Source organism: Numenius arquata, chromosome 2, assembly GCF_964106895.1.
Source record: "Numenius arquata chromosome 2, bNumArq3.hap1.1, whole genome shotgun sequence".
Classification (NCBI taxonomy): Eukaryota; Metazoa; Chordata; class Aves; order Charadriiformes; family Scolopacidae; genus Numenius; species Numenius arquata.
Genome location: NC_133577.1, coordinates 24,827,817 through 24,848,741, shown reverse-complemented (window position 1 = coordinate 24,848,741; position 20,925 = coordinate 24,827,817). Strand labels below are relative to the sequence as shown.

The window sequence follows — 20,925 nt, the reverse complement described above, 5'->3', positions numbered from 1 at the left end:
ATCTCAAATCCAAATGAGAACAGACTTTAGGATCCATCATTGACATAGTAAAATTTATGCTGGACACAGCAAAAGCACACAACACAAATTACAAATGCTACTCTGCTTTTAGCTTCTTAACAAAGACTTCAGAGAGATTTGCAGAAAAAGAAACATCTAGCTTTCTTCTCAGAAAAGAGGAACATAAAACAGATTATTACCTTTGCAGATTTGGACAAGACGGTACATCTGTGTGGCAAAGTTGTAACATTTTACCAATAATTAGTTGTAAATATTTTTAAGGACAGTTAGCAATGCATACACATTTTTAAAGTAATTGTGCAAAACCCAGGTCACACACTTTTGGTGCATGAGAAAGATAAATATTAATTGTGCTTAAAATGGCAGGCAAGGATACGCATTCAACACATTTGGGATGTTATATACGACAGTGCACAATGCTATTAGTGTATGATTTAGCTCAAGTTAAAACCTAGAGGAGGTCTGACATTAACGTCAGTGAGAACAGAACCAGACTTGTAAAAAGACATACATAGCCATATACAGACCCTTGCAGTCATGACCCAGCAAATAGATTCCTAAAATCTCTAATGGATGCACAGCAGATTATTCTGCTAGATATTATACTGAAGTTAATTAATTTACATTCTCATCACAATATAATTTAAGCAATAGGTAAGAGAGGTTTTTACATGAAGCAGCCTATGTAATACAGAATTTGTTTTTAGACTTCTGGCCAAAAAAAAAAAAAAATTTGTACTGTATTTTCCTCTATCCTTTTGCTATTAAAATAACCTTTAACAACCTATTATACCAACCTTCCAGTTTTATGTATTTCTTCCATTAAAATAATTTCTTCCTCAAGCAGAGAAAATGAGATCCAGGTAGAAATTTTGAAAGTAATATAAGGATTTTCTTCAGCTCATTACTCTGTTTAAAGATATACAAGAAGGCTACAAACCCATTTCACTCACAGAGCTCCTTGTTTCTCTGCCACTCCCAATAAAACATATTACTAGGGTACAACCACTAATAATAAACTGTAACTTTTGAATAAGAACTTACTACAACAAAGTGCGCTTCCCAAGCTCTAGATGTGGTTCCAATTCTCAAACTGTAATTCTGTAACAGACATAAATCATCATAAAAAACCTCACTCATCAACAGGAAGTCACATAGGTGCATAAAGAAGTAACTTTGTTAGCATTCACACTCCCACACAGTTCACTACCCAATTCAACTCATTCCTTCATTGAATGTATGTTCTGACCCATGTTAGTTTTTTCTGTTAGTAAATCAAAAAGCGCAGCAAGGCCTTCCTATGTAAACAGAATTGCAAACGCCATGCATGGAAACAAATCTCCCCCACCAAGTTCTGAAGGTTGAGCATTTCTTACATACTATATTAATTGGATTACTTTACAGGATTAAAGCTTCAGAAAACTGATAACCTCTAGGTGGGCGTTACTGTTTCTCAGAGTCAGCAGAACATTCCTCTGCACAGAGGGCCAAAGTAAACAATTCCTCATGCCAGCCACAGGACTTCTGCAGAGAGGTGATTTACCAAGTCAAAGGGGCAACCCCCAAAACAAATTGGTTTGGAGGGAAGAATATTGTCACTGATTAACTTTTTGTCACTTTTAACTTTGCAGCTGTCAAGTGAAAAATAAACTGTAGAACAGAAAGCAGAATAAAAAAAATGGAGATGAAACAGAAAGTGTCTAATTCTGCTTCACTAATGGATTTATAGTATAAGGAAAGAAGAAATTCAGAGACTTCAGCTGCAATTGCAGCTGACATCCAAATTATAAACTAGAATTCAAATAGAAATCTCAAAATAAAAAAAGAGCAGTACATTACTTCTGACATAATCAGAATAAAGTAATGCTTGTAATATTATCACTGAAATATGTCAGCATTGCAGCTTGATATAACTTTAAACCACATTCATTTAATTTTCAGCAGATTAAAACAGGTATTCCTAAATCAGAAGGAAAAAAAATACCTACAATCTCAGTTGGCTGTAGTCAATAAATAGGTGTAAATATTTCAGTATTTAAAAATGCAGATATACAGATTTTATTGAATTGAGCCACGCATTTCACCTAGAAAAAGATACCTCCATTCACCTTTAGGAACATGAAAATATAATTCTCACTACCTAATTACTCATTTTTCTCCTCCCACTCCATCAAAAATGGAAGCGTTTCTTTTTGCGTCTAGTTATATTGCACCTTCTAAGCAAAAGCATTTTTTTTATTTTGGAGAAAAGCCAGGCAATGTGCTATGCCTATGACAAAGCTCACCTATGAGATTTGACAACCCTCCCTCCTACATTCCATCCCTCTCCCTTTCTAGATAAATTCTGTTTATTTGAAATTAAGGATTTTGGAGACCTTCAGCTCAATGAGCTAAACTTTCCAGAGGTCAAGCATGCAAAGGAAAAGGAGAAAGAAAATACAGACTAATCACACATTTATATTAATGATGTGGAGCAGCACGTATTATGGAAGTTCTCATAATGACCTCTCTCCTACTTAGTAAATTTGATGTGACATTTTTAACACACTTATTTTCTTGTTCTGATAGAGGAAAAAAGAAAAAAAAAAAACCCTGACCTTGACCTTTGTCAGATTCAAGAGAGAAATTAAGAAGAAAAAAAAAGAAAAAGAAAGAAAAATGAGAAAAACTCCAAATCTAAGAGCCCCCCTCAAGGAATATATCCTTCTACTAATTCAAATGAATGCTTATATACATAACTAAAAACAGCAAGTTCTGCCACAGGCTTAGGTTGAAGTTGTGTCTGACTTTAAATCGGAAAGAGCAATCAAGCCCAATACCAAAAGACAGGGATCTCAGTGGCTCTGACAAGAAAGAGGAAGAGTGAGAGAAATTAAACAAAAAGTTTTGGACTCGAAGGTTGAATGTCCAAAGAAAAGCAACTTCAAATGAACCAGAAGAGAGCGTACAGAAAAATTACAGTATTCTTCTTGTATGAGATATTGCTAACAGATTTCAGAAATGGACTTGGAGGCATAACATTGCAAGTAATGTTCTGAAACTATCCAAAACGCAACAGCATTTCTTCTACACCATTTCAGGAACCTTCTCATATCAAACCAGGGTTTATTTATAGGGTGTTTCTACAAGAACCGTGGTCAGCTCAAAATGGAGATCAGGCCTTCACTGATGACTTATTTTGCAATGCCTTCTTTTTGTACGCTTTAAGGTTCTTCTTCCATCAAAATACCAGTATCAAAAGTAGTTACTTTTAAAATGCATGTTCACTACATTAGAGATATTAAAAGTGATTCAGGAGTAAATAATGGCTAACATACCTGACCAAGCAGTCAAACTATAATGCTAAGACCTACTCAAAAACATCTTAGTATGTGAATCTGTAATTCACAAGCCTACCCTACAGAAATTCAGACAACAGTGATGGAATACCTATGGCATTTGAGATGTTTTCTTGATTTACCTATGTAGCTATCACTCTTCTGCAATTACTAAGTACTAGACTAGTGCTTTTTTGCTCACAAGCTTTTCTAAAGGACTTGCTACATAATTCTAAGACTAGAAGAAATTAGCCAGATTCTTACGTACACACAAATAAATGCAACTCTTATCTGGGTTATCCGTACTATTCTACCATCATGTTTAGATCTGTGATGGTACTGCTTCATGGATCCTTTGCCTCAACAATCACACTTCAGCAACGTTATTAACATTTTTGGTGCTGAAAATTCATTCAGTGTTATTTGCACAGCCTTTGATCTCTATCAGTTCCTTCATTAGAAGAGTTAGATCTCATCAGCCACACTTGCTATGATAGTTCTCACAAATGCATGCATTTCATGTCTGCATGAACGCGGTACTGCGGTTCCTTCAGTTGTCTGCTGGTACGTATCAAACCATGAGACAAGTCTTTGCTTTTCATAAGCATCAACTAGGGCAGAAAAAAACCATGCCCCACATTTATTTAATACAAGCTTTTATAAGAAGTTTAATCCAACTCTTTAGCAATGAAGGGCTATTAAATTACCTGTAACACTAGAAGAAAGGTTCTCTCCATCTCCATTTCATTCTTACCAAGTATTTCCCTGCACCACATATTGTGAATTTTTTTTAACTGTTCTGTTGCATGGAAAAAGGGATATGCTTTCCATCTCCCTGGTACTCGTAACAAGACCGTGTAAATGCACATAACTGTCTATGCATTAGCATTGCAAAGTCTACTCCACAAAAGGGCAGAAAATAGTCAAAAATATAAAGTCATGTGACTGATGCTTGCTTTCAGTCTAACCCTCTGTGTTAGAACCCCACAGCATTCTCATGACTGTTACAGGGCTAAAGGATTCTTATCCATCTGTATAGGTATTTATGTGGCTGCTGTCACCATTGGAACCAAATGCTTTATCAAAGACTGCTTCAGGATGAAGGCCATGTGTCCATACAGAGAGGTTTAATCATCTAGCTTGTTCTTATGCCTCTGCTAGTTCTAATTAAATTATTCCACTTTGTAACTAGAAAATAACCACACCATAGGTGATTTTCAAATGTTTATCAGCATGGCTACATTCCTGATGTACAATAAGGATCAGTTATAAGTAAATGAATCCATCTATCCAGTAGTTTACTGAGTCCCAAGCAGATCTATCCAATTACCTAGGCTAACTTTGAACACTCTTCAAATTCCTTTCATTCCTCCATCTAAATTCTATATAAGGAATTCTACTTGGCTGTTACAGGAATGGAAGATGTTCATCCAAGAGAAATTATATGGCATATTAAGCATACCTTCCTCTTTCTCCTTTGATGAAACCAAAGAATGCATCCCACACAAAGCCCAGGTAGTTGCTGTTTTTCCAGCTTTGCCTGGTTTGAAAGGAAGAAATATAGCTGTGAGAGACAGCTGTTTCTGGCTTGATTCCACTAATATAACTCCACTTTCTGGCAATCCCCAGGAAAACTCACAGCCAGCCAATGCAGATTTTGGGTTGCTTCCTTCCATCATTCCTTTGAAAGATGAATTTAAGCAGGGACATTCTTCAAATTCAGTGCACTCGGTTTTCACAGCAGGATTCCAAAGAAATTTTCACAGAGGTAGACAGGACCTCTGCCTCCTCTGCAGGACAATGCCAGTGTTCAGCATTTGGTTCTGCCTACTAATATCCATCAGATCTTATTTCCCACAGTCAAGTAAAAACCAATCAGGTAACAGAAGTATGTTGTTACACAGCACTAATTATTCTGAAATCCTCCAGGAAGCTCCCTCACAAAATGTAATGATCTTGTTAACCCTTCTCTGTAGTCCTACAGTGTTCAGAATATGAACAAAACCTAATCAAAAAAAAAACCAAAAACAAAAAAACCCAAACAAACAAACAAAAAAAACCCACAAAAACCTGTCCTGCACTAAAAAGTCTCACATGTTAAAAATTACCTGATCCATGCCTCTAACAGAATGGTACCTTGTCAACTTTTGCCAAAGTCCCTCTGGGAAGTCTATTCTAGGTAATCTATTATATTTCCAATTTTCTTCAAGCACATCGTAATTATGAGGAAGTCATTCCTGACTATGATAAACATTGAAAGAGTGAACCCATCTCTTCATTTAAAATTCAATGCAGCTGCTAGTGCGAGTGCTCCTATAAATACATTAACATTACTGTAAAACTGACCATTATAGCATTACATTAACAGAAATTGCAACTGTCAAATAAGTTAATACAGCTCATGTTATAACACCTTAACTGTCATATCTCTCACTTTCCAAACAGTAGGCACATAGATACTAGTTTGTTTTTATTAAGCAATTCTGGCAAGCTAAGCAAAGATTCTATTAAATTACAATACATGCCTCAAACAGACATCTGTTCAAATCTATAGCTGAGTAACATATATCATCTGGCTCTAGCAGCAGCAATATATTTGCACCTGACAAGTTACACCACCATTATTATGTAAAAAATTACAAAGAAAAGCAAGAGTTCTTTCATAAGTGAATACATAATTAGTTAACAAATCTCACGCTTATTAATAAGGGAGTACAGTATAAAACTACACTGCAGTAAAAGCACAAGGGACTTCCTGCTAGCCTTCGTTAGGAAACTGGGGTGACCTTTTTTGTGATGATGTTGCAGGCAGTGGCTGCCCTAAATTGCTCTATTTGTTACAATGAAAACAGAGAAATACCACTGCTGCGCCCCTGATGGGCACACAATATTGCGGTAAACTCTGCATTGCTGTGGTTGCATTTAAAATGCTTAAATTGTTATATAAACTAGTTCCTTTATGCCCTTTCTCATTTACTGAGATGCATCAGGCAACAGGCAGCCTCTTCCAGAGGCCTTCCATTCCCAGAGTACCACAGACAACACAGCCAGACATGTCTTAAGTGCCATACAATTGAAAAACACAGTGTAAGTCTTTAGCAGAATACAGACTAGGCAGAAAAATATGCCAGGCTATCGTTACTTTGCTACTAGGAGAAATTCCAGGGTATCATTATCGACATAGTTATACCAGTTAAAGTGCTTTGTTTTCACTTCCACCTGACCACAGTTAAGGTTTAAAAATGGGTGTTTTCAAGCTGTCTGAAGGACAAAGTAACAGGATTCACTTTTCAGCTTTCATTAAAAGAAAATGTATTACTCAAGTTTTTATCATTTTATTTGCCACATTTTATAAAAGTGTCTATTAAAGCTTCTTCATTTAAATGAGAAAAAGCAATGACAAATCCTAGGACTAAAAGTCTGCCCTGGCTTTTACTTTTCCAGTCATTTTACTAGTTTTGGGGTGTTTTTTTTCTTCCCCCCCACCCGCCCCCCGCCCCGTTCTTCAGGAAAATCATACCCTCTTCCTCCTACTTCAGAGTACCATTAATATTATGTCAAGAATTCATGTTATGAATGCAAGTAGATTCCAACAAAGGAAAACTTAGACCAAATGAAATAGCCATCTGTATAATGCATATGCATGAATTTGGACAAAATATAAGAAAATCAGGGTGTTCAGATTATGCAATTCATTAGCTACTGCCTCTATTACCCTATGCTCAGCGTTCTAGCAAAAAATTCAAGCCAAGTAGCTCAATCAAGGCAGAAATCAGCTTCGGATACTTTATGTCAATAAGAAGTTCCCACTTATGAGATACAGAACTTTTCTTACAAGAGAGATCACTTTCAGAGATGAAGTCTAGAACATTATTAGCAGGAAACCATTACCCACTCAACCTTAGAAATTACTTGTATTGAGAATTTATTCTTTTGAGGAACTGTCCACTTGCAATCAATACCAAAGTTCTGAATTAAAAATGCTTACATAAAACAACTTATGCATAGCATTTGCAAGTAAGTATTTGCTAATGAGTAAAGAGATATTACTCTTTTTGTGCATAAATTAAGAAAAAAAATTTATACAGTTACAATATAGAAGATACATTCCCGACTTCTTCCCTTAATCATTATTAAAATTGCAACAACTAGAGTAAGAGAAATTAAAATTCTTTCATTCACTCTGATAAAATGCGTTCACTTTACAGTTCAAAGGTTATTTATGTACCAGTATCATGACATCAAACAAAACAAACTTATGTAACAAGTTTTATTAGGAAATATAGGAATATATATGCAGTTTCTGACTTTTCTTTTGTCATCCACACAAAGCCAAGTCTACTTTTTCAGTCAATTCAAGAACTTTAAGCAAAAGCCTAGGTGTAATTTAGAAAACAAAATCAAAACTAGCTCAGAGTTTTAAATGAAGCATCAATAAGTATAAAAATCAGAAGAAAAAGATCTCTATATTTTCAGTTTAATTAATGTACTTCCTGAATTCAGCCTACTGTCAGCATTTCCCCAAACAGTCACTTTCCAATCTTTTACCTTGATTCAGAGAAATACTTCAACACAGCCTGCGCAAGAAAGACTGGTGTATTTTCCTGAATTACAGTGATCCTGTGCACTTTCCACACAGCTATGTAACAGGAAAAATCACCTTTACAATACGCCTGTAATAATGCAGCATTCAAGTAGAGAAGTTAAAGGCAGACATAGCTCTTGAGACCATTCTAAATCTTGGGTCAGAAATTAACTAGAATTCTCTTTACAGACTGTAATATATATTTTCCTCAGACTTTCACAATGCTAAAGAGCACCATGCATCAAAACATCTTCAGACATTGAGAGGAAAAGCAGCTCTCTGTCTCAGAACATTAGTCAACCAACTCACAGGGCAAGCAAGAAACTTCCCTAGTGAACCAACTATTTGCTACAGAGCTTCCTCAGCCTTCTTCTCACACATCCGATAAAGACAACTTCCAGATGCAAAACACTGGACAAGATAGTACACAGACTAGACAACTGATTTTATCCAGAAATATCATTTTAATGGTGGTATAAAATTTTTGTCAAACAACTTGGGAATCAAAAATTTTATATATAAAATGTTCACACGTAAATCCCAAATAAGAAATGGACTATGTGTCCTAGCTAAAACCCGTTCACTACAAACAGCCTGTCCAATTCAATTCCAAAATAGAATTTGAGATCATATTCAGTATGTGTACTGCAGTGCAGTGCCTTAGAGAGGAAGGTACAAATGCTGCAATCTCAGCCATGCCATCACCCACATGAGCTGTTAAACAGTGGTCTCTTGTGCCAGTCCCTGGTGAATCTTCAGAAGTCATATACTGACAGGTACAAGAAATACTTTTTAAAATAAACAAGGCTAGCCAAAGTGTTTTTCAGTGTTCTTTCCTTCTAAAATTCCTCCTAATATCCAAGATTCCTTTTGAGCATTTTCTTCAGTGCATTCTGGCAGCCGTGTTTGTATGCTTGATGATTGCAGCTACCGGAATCCAACGTATTTTGATCAACCCCTTTAAAGATAAGTAGCATATGAGAAGCATCGAGGGATACTTGGGGAAATAAATAAATAAATAAAATGTCTATTATATTTCACTGAGAGATTCACATAACAGTTCTTCTTTAGTTTAGTAACTTATTTTACAATAATCTTCAGATCTTGTTTTTCCAGGCTGCTTTTGTATCCTCCAATTCCACAGAAACTTCATTCACGATGGCATCTAAGCATATGATTTTTAGTCATATTTAAAGTGACATTTCATTGTTTAAATGGTGCCATAACAAGGAATATCTGGAACAGAATTGACTCTGGAATCACAGAATTCCTTGTCCTTGAGAGGTGACCACATTACATTCTTCGCTTCAGAATGAAAAGAAATTCTCTACCATAAACTCCATTCTTTTATTATCAGAAGTATTAAATCCCAGCACTGAGCGAATAAAATCTTTTGCATGTCACACATGAATCCTAAATAATGTTTCATTTCATTTAAAAGTACTTTTCCAGTGTTGGAAAGTACTCTTACATTTTTCTCTAATAGTCACACTCAGAAAAATTAAATTCATGTAGAAAATAAAGCAGCACAGAATATGTTCACATAAAAGATCCTATTTTACTGCAAGTTGCTAATTAAACAAGTGAAAAAGCACTAGAAGAGAGTATGCAGTGGAACATCAGCATTCCAATCTTTTAAAAAAAGAAAGATTAAAAGGAGATAACGACCTCAACGGAGTTGGGGAAAATGTGCTGCTCGCACTGATCATGCTTCTGTTTGCTGACAGGCATGGTAGTCTTCACTGTCTCAGAGGACAGTGAGAAAGGCCATAACCCTGTCGGCCTGACTTTAGCGTGTCCTGGTGGTGTCTCCTACCATAAACATCTAAAAGAAGACCTGCCTCTAATTTCAGAAACTCCACAACTCCAGAAAACCATACATACTGGCATCAGGAACATTCCAAGAACAAGTGACTTAATTACGTATTTCTCATCAGTCTTAAGTACATATTGCTCCCAAAATTCAGGACACCTTTAACACAAGGAATACAAAGGATACTCATAGGCAGTGTTTTGTTGAAATACTGTAATTGTTTTAATCCCATGATCAGTTTACCACCCCACTCCACACAAAGGCCTTCCCTTAGCAGGGTTCTGCACCATTAAAAAACAAACCAAAAACAGTCCTTGCATGTGTGCATTATGGGAGGAGCCTCTGCGTTTAGACAAAAACATTTTCTGTTCTCTCCTGAAACTCTCAATTATTTTCACTCTGGTCAAAGTACACATCCTGAAAGAACCAAAACAGAACAAAAAGAAACAAAACAAAACAAAAAAAAAAAAAAAAAAAACACCAAAAAAAAAAACCACACCAAGGCATTTTGGTATTAAGTATAAATGTTTTAGGTTCTTGAATGGGAAGACTAAACAATTAAAGTTTATTTTGTTTTATACACATCTTTCTCCTTTCAGATATTTAAAAAAAAGAAAAATCCTCTACAGGGAAGAAGTCCTCCACAGACACACAACTAATAAAAGCAAGATCATGATACTTGCTCCTCTTCACTCCTCTTTCACAGCATGTATGCATTCAGTGGGAAAAGTCAGGAGAATGTGTATCCAAGACTAAAAAAGGCTACACATAATACAGGGTCATCTCTACCTGGAGTATTCAGCAAAGTAATGAGGTAGACCCCTGTCTGTGAAGAAGCATGTCATTCACAGGACTATAGAAGATTTCCTTGAGGAGAACTACACAGCACAGAGCTAAATTTCGGACAGACTGGAATTATCTCAAACAATGTAAGGACTGATGCTTCCAGAAATCCAGGGCATTAACAGGTTACATTCCCTTCTCAGAAGCAACATATCAAACTCAAATCATTCCCAAAAGAAACAGAAATCCACCCTAGCAGCAACTTTGTAGGAGGAAATGCATGACACCACCTTATCAAGAAATGTGAATAAAATAAAAAATGCAAAGGAAGACGACAAATCATTAGGCAAACAGGAATATGTGAAGAGGAAAGGAAAAAGAAAATACCAATGAACATGTAGATTGCAAATAAAAGTTCAGTTTAGTAGCTTAATGTAAATAAAGAGATTTTTTTTTTTAATTGAATAAAATCTCTTATTTCTCTTTAAACATTCCAGGGTAAACTAAAGATGCTACAGTAATTTTGAAACATCAGAAAGAACCCACAATTTTATAGCTCCTATCAAAAAAAGAAAACATGAAGAGTGCTGTTTACGTGTAGTAGGCCTACAGATGTCGTCATTAAGGTATTCAAAGCACAGAAAGCTTTTTCGCTTGCATAAGGTGTTCTTTGAAAAGTTCTATTTAATCTACCAAACTATTTCTGAATCTATCTATCCCTAATTACTCTTTTAAAAATAAATAACTAAAAAGAAAAACTGCAGCAATTACCAGGTAATATCAAATTTCCAGTGCTTTCTATCAATGTCATTCAGAAAGCTATGCACATCTAAAAGCTTTAGAGAATACTAATCCAAACTTTCTAAGAACAAGGTGAAGGAAAACTACATTGACAATATGTCTTAAAGCAACTAACTTTTCCAAGAAATGTTCATAACTTTGACAAAGTAGAAGGAAAAGAGGAGTAAAAATCACTACCTACATACAACTACAGATTACAGATTCAAAACTTGACCTGAAAATGATATTTCTCAGGCCTTTTAATTTCAGTACCCAAAAAGCCTCCCCTATGCCTCAGTTTACCATATTCAAGGTCATTTTACCACCAGTACGACATTCTAAAAATTTCTAAAGCATTGTCTAAGGCTGGTTTGCCAAATCTGTATTAAGCCTGACGCACATTATCAGGAGCGCTGTTTTACATAACGGGCTGCTGCTGTCAGGTGCTGTAGTTTAACATTACTGTATATGTGCAGAGCAGTATTAGCATGCTCGTTGCTTCTCCTTCCCTATTAAGCATTCAGATAACAGCCCTTCCATGAGCTAAGCTTAACATTCTAACCTGCAGTAAGATTGCCATTGTACAAGGCTTCAAAAAATGTTTACCAGTGAGAAGTACTAATAATAAAACTCTCATAGAATGCGATGACAAATTATCTTTCAAATAAGTGTTTTTCTGTTTTGTCTTAGGTGTTAGACAACACTACAGCAGAAGTCGCATAATGCTGAGAGGAAAAAAAGTTGAAAATCTTCATGCCAGTGTTGCATAACAGCTGTGTTCCCTGTAAAACCAGATTTTCTAAGACTTCTCAAGCAAACAATCAACAAAAAAAGAATAATAGGATGTATATCTATTATTTTATGGTTTCTGATTGAAATAAACCTAAGATGCCTGAGATCCAGGATCCACAATGCTGCAAACAGCACAGGAATATGCTTCACATATATTTCCCCTCCTTTTTTTAATGTATTTTCTTACAAGACACTGATCATGAACATTTTCTAAATCAGACTGTACTAAATAAAAAGGAAGCTAAGCTTTACCCTACAGTCTCCGTGTTTTTAGCTCTACTTATCAAACATCTTAGCAATTTTTCCTCAAACTGTGACAAGGTTTGTGTACACCACCATTCAAATATGCCCATCTGCAAAACTTGCTAGGATTGTGCATATAAACAGCACTTGGGAGATGGCCCAGAAGGCAAATTAAAAGCATTGCTTGAAGAAAAATAATCCACATAAGCACAAAATGCAGCAGTCGCGATGTATTAATTAAACTAAGGCAAGAAATGCTCTAGCGCCTTAACATGCTTTGGACTGAAGAAAACAGAAGTAAAGAAAGGATGCTCACATCAAAAAAAAAAAAAAAAAAAAAGAAAAAGAAGGTATTAGTCCGTGCTCAACGAGGAGAACGCCTGCAAGTTAGTGGGAGCCTTGGTGGGGAGGGGATGGGGGGTGGGAGAGGTGATTTGATTTTTTTTTTTTTATTATTCAATTCCATTTTAGCAAAAGGAGCGCGATTGCAGCTTTTAAGCCGGGGAGGGCTGCTCGGTTAGTATCTGCAGTACGCGAACACACCGGCGGGCGGGAAGGCAGCGGGGAAAGGTACCGGGGGCCGGCGGGGCTCCCCGCTGCCCGCCCCGCTCGCCCTCCGCCCGGCTGCCCGCACCTTGCCCTGCCCGCGGTCCCCCCGCCGCACAGCCCGGGGCGGGCACCGCCGCTTCCGCCCCGCTCCCGCTTATCCCGGCATCGCCTCATCGCCCCTCCGCTCTCCGGAACGGGGGGCACACGCTGCCGGGTGGAGCGGGAAGGGGCTGGGGCTCGGGAGCCCTCCCTGACAGGACTCCCCCGGGGCGGCGGGGGCAGAGCGCACCCGCCTCCCGCTGCCCCCTCCCGGCGGCCGGGAGCTCCCCCCGCCTCCCCTACAAGAGATTCGCGGTGCCCGCTGCCCCGCGGCTCTCCTCAGGGCACGGGCCGGGCGTCGCCCCCGCCGCAGCCCCCCGCCCGCCCGGCCCCGGCCCCGGCCCCGGCCCCGGCCCCCTACCCCACCCCAGCACGGAGGTGGGAGAGGCAAGCCCGGCGCTTACAGTTCGCAGGAACTGGATCTCGTCCTCGCCCTCGCCCCCCTCGGCCATGGCTCCCCCTCTCTCTCCTTCTCCCGGGTGCTGCTCCCGGTGCCCGGGCGGGCGGTGGTGGTGGCAGGAGGCTCAACGGCCGCGCCGCACCGGGCTGGGGCAAGTGCGAGGGCGGCAGAGCCGGCAGCCCCAGCCCGGCCCTTGCTGCCAGCAGGGTGCGGGTGCCCGTCTGCCTGCAGCAGGTTGACAGCTCTGCCCAGCCGCCCCGCTGCCAGTGCCTGCCGTGGGGGGAGCGGGATGCGATTAACCGGGGGAGGGGGGGGAGGCGGAGCTCCCCGGCCCCCCCCGTCGCCGCTGCAGGTGATCCGCAGCCGGCTCCCTCCGCTCAGCAAACCCGCCGCCCAGCGCCCCTTACTGGCTGCTCCGCGCAGAGGCGGCTGACGGCTCCCCCGCCCGCCCGCCCGCCGGTCGCCGCGGCGGGGCTCGCCTCAGGGGCTGACCTCGTCTTAGGCGGCCGCTGCCCGACCCTCAGGCCTCGGCCTCACACGGCTCGGGGCCCGAGTCTGCCTCGGCTTCTTCGGGAGTTACCGCGTAAGCCCGGGGCCGTGTCGGCGTGGACAAGTCTGTCCCTCCCGGAGTTCTGCGCGATGTGAGAGAGGCCTCAGGAGCGGGAGAATTTAAACAGCTTTGCATGGGTTTTTTGCCAGCCAGGAGTACTCTCGGGGAGAAGAGGTGGAAAGGAACAGGGAACTGCTGGAGAGGGTACAGCAGAGGACCACAAAGATGTTTAGGGGCCTGGAGCATCTCTCTTACAAGGCTGAGGGACTTGGATCTTTTCAGTCTAGAGAAGAGAAGGCTGAGGGGGGATCTGATCAGCACCTATAAATACTTAAAGGGTGGGTGTCAAGAGGAAGGGGCCAGTCTTTTTTCAGTGGTGCCTAGCGACAGGACAAGAGGAAATGGGCACAAACTTGTTCATAGGAAGTTCCATCTAAACATGAGGAGGAACTTCTTTCCTTTGAGGGTGGCAGAGCACTGGAATAGGCTGCCCAGAGAGGTGGTGGATTCAAAACCCGCCTGGACACGTTCCTGTCCAACCCGCTCGGGGTGGACCTGCTTTGGCAGGGGGGTTGGACTAGATGATCTCCAGAGGTACCTTCCAGCCCCATATCATTCTGTGATTCTCTGATTCTGTGATTCTGAAGGGACAACATGGCTTCTCAATGGATGTTGGCCTCCAACCATCGGGTGAGTGAGCTTAATCCAGGGTGAATTAAAGGCTTTAAAATACACTTTGCTTGAAGGATATCTACCATGCATTTACCATGGGGTAAAGCGGAGGGTTGCCATGGAGTAGCTCATCTATCCTGAGCGTTCATGCAGTCCATACCTTACCAAGGACACTGTAGTTCCAGCAGTGAGGAAGCTAGGCCTCCTGCAGAAAGAAGTCTGGCAGCCCACAAGAGCTGCAGGGCTTCTAACATTCACAGCACTCTGGAATAAATATACAGCAGAGAAGCTCTGCTGATGTGATGCAATGGTCATGAGGTGGGTGGTCATGAGGTAAAATTAACATTGGGTCATTGGCAGAGTAAAATGTGTGAGGGATGTGTGACAGCAGAAGGCTTTTGAAGGGCCAGAACCAGTAAACATAAAGAAATGACAATAATTTTGGTAACCAGAATGTGTGGCTAGCACAACAGAAGACATAGTAAATGTTTCTTGACAAGCCATACCCATAGTCTGTAACTTTACGCTGTTCAAGGACATCATAAAAAAGTAATATCAAACACTTCTTCTGAGGTTTTATCATTACTTCCAGCAGTAGAAAATCTGTTTTTCTGACAGTCTGGAAGTTGTAAGAGTAGCCAAGACCCACAAGGTCTCTAGAGCAAGTAATGTATGAGTTTTTAATGCACAGGTTCTACAGATGACCTCCAGAGTTATGACAGCTTAAACATTTCCTCTATAATTTCCTGGTTTCAAATACTACGGACTTCAAGAGATTTTTTTACCTCTTGACCTTACCTCTGACTGAAAATAATTTTTTTCTAAGTATGATAAAATAGTGAAAGACATTTTTTCATGTTGTTGCAATATTCAAACCTTTTAAATATCCCTTCCTCCAAGTTATTTAGATTGAGAGATATTTGGCCGCACTCAAAGGGTTGTGGTCAATGGCTCAATGTCCAAGTGGAAGCCAATGACACGTGGTGTTTCTCATGGGTCAGTACTGGGACTGGTGCTGTTTAGCATCTTTGTCAGAGACATGGACAGTGGGATTGAGTACACCCTCAGCAAGTTTGCCAACGACACCAAGCCATGTGGCACAGTCAACATGCTGGAGGGAAGGGATGCCATCCAGAGGGACCTGGACAGGCTTGAGAGATGGGCCTGTGCAAACCTCATGAAGTTCAACCAAGCCAAGTGCTTTTACCATTCTTTACCATGAGGGTGGTGAGACACTGGAACAGGTTGCCCAGAGAAGCTGTGGATGCCCCATCCCTGGAAGTGTTCAAGACCAGGCTGGATGGGGCTTTGAGTAACCTGGTCTAGTGGGAGGTGTCCCTGCCCATGGCGGGGGGGTTGGAACTCGATCATCTTTAAGGTCGCTTCCAACCCAAACCATTCTATGATTCTATTATTCTATAATTCTTGAAACAGACCCCTATTACGAGGAAAAGTCCTGAGTTTGGATAACTTTAAAAAATTAGATTTCATGAAGATGCACTGAACAAATCTAATTGCCCTTTACCCCACTTCCAAAACAAGTCAGTTTCAAGACAACAATTTGCTAAGGTATTCCACATGGATATAAAGCTCAGTTCACATGGTTTTTCAGGACCAAGGTCTTGGTTAGATCATAGAACATGCAGGATACTTTCCATCATGCTTTGAAGGTGAGTAGTCGATGCCTGCTTTATTTGCTGCATGTAAAGCAAGGACATTATAAAGAAAAGAAAGAAAAAAACCTATAAATAGTCCACTGTAACATCAGTGGCTGAAACATTTTGTACAGCTTTTGGTACAACATTATGATGTAATGCAATTTGTTCCAAGAATGGTGGAACTGATGATACCTGGTTGCTTATAGATTTGGAGCATAATTAGACTCCTTGGTGTTTAGCAAGATGCAAATTCCAGCTGAGGCTTCTCCATGCAGATTTGTTGATGTCTAAGATGAGTGAAATACATGCTGCAGTTTTTCAGACAGCAGATAATACTCTTTGATGCCTTCTTTACCTATGCATCCATTTTCATGAAACAGCTAGGAACATGCATGATACTATTAGCCCTCTGTTAAATTGCTGGAATTTCTCAGTTAGTTTGAAAGATATTATGCAGTAACAGGGAGACAGACAGCACACCTGCCTACATAATTTAATTTGCTTGGGAAGCAAAGTTAAAAGTAGTAAAGATAAAAGATTCTTCTGGAAACTTTCTGAACAGGTTGATAAAGTTAAAATGTAGCTGGAAGCACGGCTTCTTGTTAAATTATTCATCAAGGACAAATATTCATATGTGCATACACCTTATACATAGAATATTACATGCACACATGTGCCAAATGAGCATTAAATATAGTTATAAAATATACGCAGAATATAAAATGAGCACACACACAAAAATGCCCGAACAAGGCAAGTAAATTCCTGACCCATGGAGGTAGCTTTGACTTCCTCCGTATTACCTGCCCACATCAACCAGCTGCAATGTCTGTCCCTCTCCCCTTTCCACTCAAGACACTCAGGCTTACTCTACCCACGTGAAAAGATCAGGAATGTTTTCAAAATGTTCATGATATTGGACTGGTGGTGTGTTTTAAAAGGAATGCTCTTTGTCTGATGTTAGTTTGTAATCAGTAGTTATACTTAATTGCACTGAATAATTAAAAACAACTGATTGTTTTTAAATGGAAATAACATAATACTTTTTATCATAACAAGAAGTAATGTGGAGTTTGCAGAATTGTTGCTTAGGTAAACTAGTGGGAAAACTAAAAGACTAAACATCCTCTACGGCTGGTATTTGCAAGTGGAATTCAGTGGAATTGCATTTTTATGTGGGGGTGTGGAAGAACAGGGCATTTTGCTACAGGACTGCCAGTCCCAAAGTTCAAGATGCCAGTCAACCCTGTAGCAGTTAACTTTGTGTTCCCTACTCTTACATGCTCATTTTCTATCTACATTACATCTGATTAAGCCCACTGTTTTCCACAAGTCAAAAGGTTTTTGTCACCAACTAGCTATGCTTTCCACAGAAAAATGCAGAAAAAAACCCAGTTTCTGTTTCTGCCAAAATAATCCCATACTGATTTGGGAAGTTAGTTTTTAACAAAGCCTCTGAAAATTAACAAAAAGTTTTAGTAAGAAAATTGTTCTTCCCTAGCAGCTCTAATTAATGGTTTTTTTTAAGCTAACTTGTCTTACGACACGCATGTAGTATGTCTGCTCCTTTTCCATTCAACCTAGAAGTGGTTTTTCAAATTTTCAGTCCAGAAGTTTTCCCAGCTTACGTGACCTGCTGCTTACTGTGTACTGTTCCTTTTGTTACCTTGTTCTTGCTGTGTTCTTAAAATCCCATTTGAAATCTGCTCATCTCCATGCTGCACATTAGTGATTATCACAAGGACAGATTCTTTACTTAGTGCCTTTTGCCTTTGGACAGCAAGGGCTTCTTGCTCCTGCAGCCCTAGTTTGTCAAGGCAGCAGCACTGTGAGGATCAGTAGTAAGCCCTTACCAATATTCACCAAAACCAGGTTTCTTGGTGTGATGCAGAGGCAGTACAGCAGCACCAGCGTGACAGTGTCTCTGAGGTACCCCAGCAGGATTCTCAACTGAACATAAATTAAAACTATTATAAGAATTTTAGCACTTTAATTTCATAAATTTTAATCACCTAAATTTGGAAACTTATTTTGATGTTAGGAGAAGATGCATAGATATATTTGTATGCACACACTCAAAATAATAATCTATGTAAAACAAGTAATGTCTGCTGTCTATAACAATAATAATAGCAAGTATTGTGAACATTCAATATTCAGTAACTTCAAGGGAACTGCCAGGTGTTTTTTTTGTTTTCATCTAGCAGGATATACTACCACACTATTTTTTTCTTCCTAGAAGCACAGAATACGATAATGCCGATAGGAGTGAAATGGGGCAGATACTATCCTTTCTTCCTCACACTGTTTTTTCCTACAGCACGTCAGACTTTTCAGCCAGATATCAATCTTGAAAACATGTTATTCCAAATGGTGTAAAACTAGAGAGATTGCATCTTCTATCACGTCATAAATCCACATCACTGTGGTCAATGAAATGGAACCAGTGTAAAATGCTACTGTAGGTCCCGACTGTGACTTGGCAACAAGAATAAAATTAGTAGACCCAATTCCACATTGAATTCAAAATGAGATTTTATTGCAGATTAGCAGAGTTTAAGGAAGCGTAATTATACCTAAGATCATGTAGTTTTATGCTTATCATGACCACCCAAGTTCAATAATATACTGCATTTTCTTTGGTTAGTGCATATGCTGAACACCTAAAATACAGTATAAATGTTAACTGCATGTCTGTCATTAAGTATATGTTCTGTTCTCTACAAATAGCATGTATGCAAGAATTTACATAGGAATACAGTGTTACAATAAAATTCAGACAGTTAAGCTTTTCCTCTTTTACGAGAACTTTGGTTTTAAGCAAAACCAAAGGCAAGCCCATTACATCTTGATTAATTACAGGAAAAGTCTTCAAAAAAATTGCATTTTGCATTTGGACATGTACAGTCATTTTCTAAGATCTTTTCTGTTACTTTACCTTGTGTTTTCGGCTGCAGCTGATGAGCTCGTGCCTAACGTAGCCTGGAACATGGCTGCAGCAAAGTCTGGAAATCTACACTTCTCACCCTACACCAAGAAGCTGTTGCTGTCTGAGGCATCCTTCCTGGCAAAACTCAAAACTTTTAATTTCTCTTTTCATTATTGTGTGTGGGATTATTAACATTAACGAGGAGCTATGGATCTTGTGTTTTAGATTTTAGGGACTAATAGCTTGCTTGGGTTTTTTGTGTTCCCATCTCCTTGGAGTTTTTATTGCTCTTTTATCTTTTTTTCTAATATACTTTCTGATAAATTCACTGGAAGCTGTTGGGAGGCACAAAACCAGGAGAAATAGTTTTCTGAAGGGATTTCTTTTCTTTTTTTTTTTTTTTGTAATCCTTTGGTCTGCTTGGCAGCATTAATATATTATGTTTCTGAATATTGTTGGTATATATTAAAAGAGCACATGAAATAATACCATCCTCAAAACAGAATTTCCTGGTTTCCTAGGTCTTGTAACAGGTTATGTTATTATGTAACTACACTATGTAACTACTACTATGCGGTTATGACGTATATAAGGATATATCCAACTCTCTTGTTTTTGTTAACAAACAGAGACGTGTTGGTGCTTTCTTCAGCTTGCGTCCCTGAAATTGAAATTCCATTTGTTTTTAGCCAATGATAAGAAAGCAAGAGGAAGGTAATTCCAATTTTATTAATAATTCATGTTTACCATATGTCAGTATCAAAAATCAATGCAGTTGCAAATAGTTGGAGATAATCAGGTTTTCCAGGTGTTTCAAAATCTTTTCAAGTGTCTAGATATTCAGGGTTCCTGATTTATTCTCAATGAGTTAATATCTGAGTACCTAAATAACATCCTGGAACAAAAAAGGGGAAATCCCTCCTTCTAATTATTAACATCCAGCAATCTGCTGTATAGTTTTCCAGTAAAGACCTGCACAACATATAAAACCAGGAAGACTTCATCTCCTGTCCCTAAGATGACAATCTTTGCTACGAAGACCAGTTGTGTGATATTTAACAACTCTAGTCATGTTTCTAAAGAAACAGGCAGTTTTCTGGAAGAAATTTTAGTAGCCATAGTGCTACACTGTAACTTGAAGAATTCAAATCATTATTAAGAGATTCACCTATCTCAAAAGAAACTTGTTTGAGAAGGCAGTTTTTTCACACTTTCATTTTCAAAAAATGAAATTTCATTGATTTTGTTCTGAGGAGATAGTTTTTGTCATGGCTGCTGAGACAACCGGTTGTACACAGGCTAAAAGAAGGACAAAGGTAGCCAGCAGAAACACTGGGAAAAGCATGAAATTTCTGCTAGGATAAATGAACTCTCTGCATTACAGGTATTAATCAGATACTAGCTGGCAAAGATGAAAATTGTTGGCAAGTTCTGGAGAAGTAACCAATAGTTCTTGTGTCTTCAGAGAAAATGAAAAGAATATTACTTCATGGGGAAATATTTACATTAGTTAAAATGATTATATATTAGTGATAAAAGAAACGGGTAATCAACACAAAATTCAGTTGGAATTGACCATTCTCCAATTGCATACCCTTTCTACCAGCAGTTGAAATGTATTTTTCTCATAGGTACTATGTGAGGTAATGATGTAGTAGCCTGAAGAAGCTGCCAGAATTTAAAAAAAAAAAAAAAAAAAAAAAAAAAAGGAGGAAGTGGAGGAAGAGAAGTAAG

The 20,925-nt window shown here is 39.1% G+C and overlaps 1 protein-coding gene across 1 annotated transcript in view; it reads right to left on the bottom strand.

Moving 5' to 3' along the window:
* Positions 1–13,650, bottom strand: part of RYR2 (ryanodine receptor 2) — a 440,097-nt gene extending 426,447 nt beyond the window's left edge. The window contains exon 1 of the mRNA XM_074144589.1: positions 13,387–13,650. Within this exon, the coding sequence (XP_074000690.1) occupies positions 13,387–13,434 (48 nt within the window). The 5' untranslated portion in view covers positions 13,435–13,650. The remainder of the gene's footprint in view (positions 1–13,386) is intronic.
* Between the last annotated feature and the right edge of the window lie 7,275 nt (positions 13,651–20,925).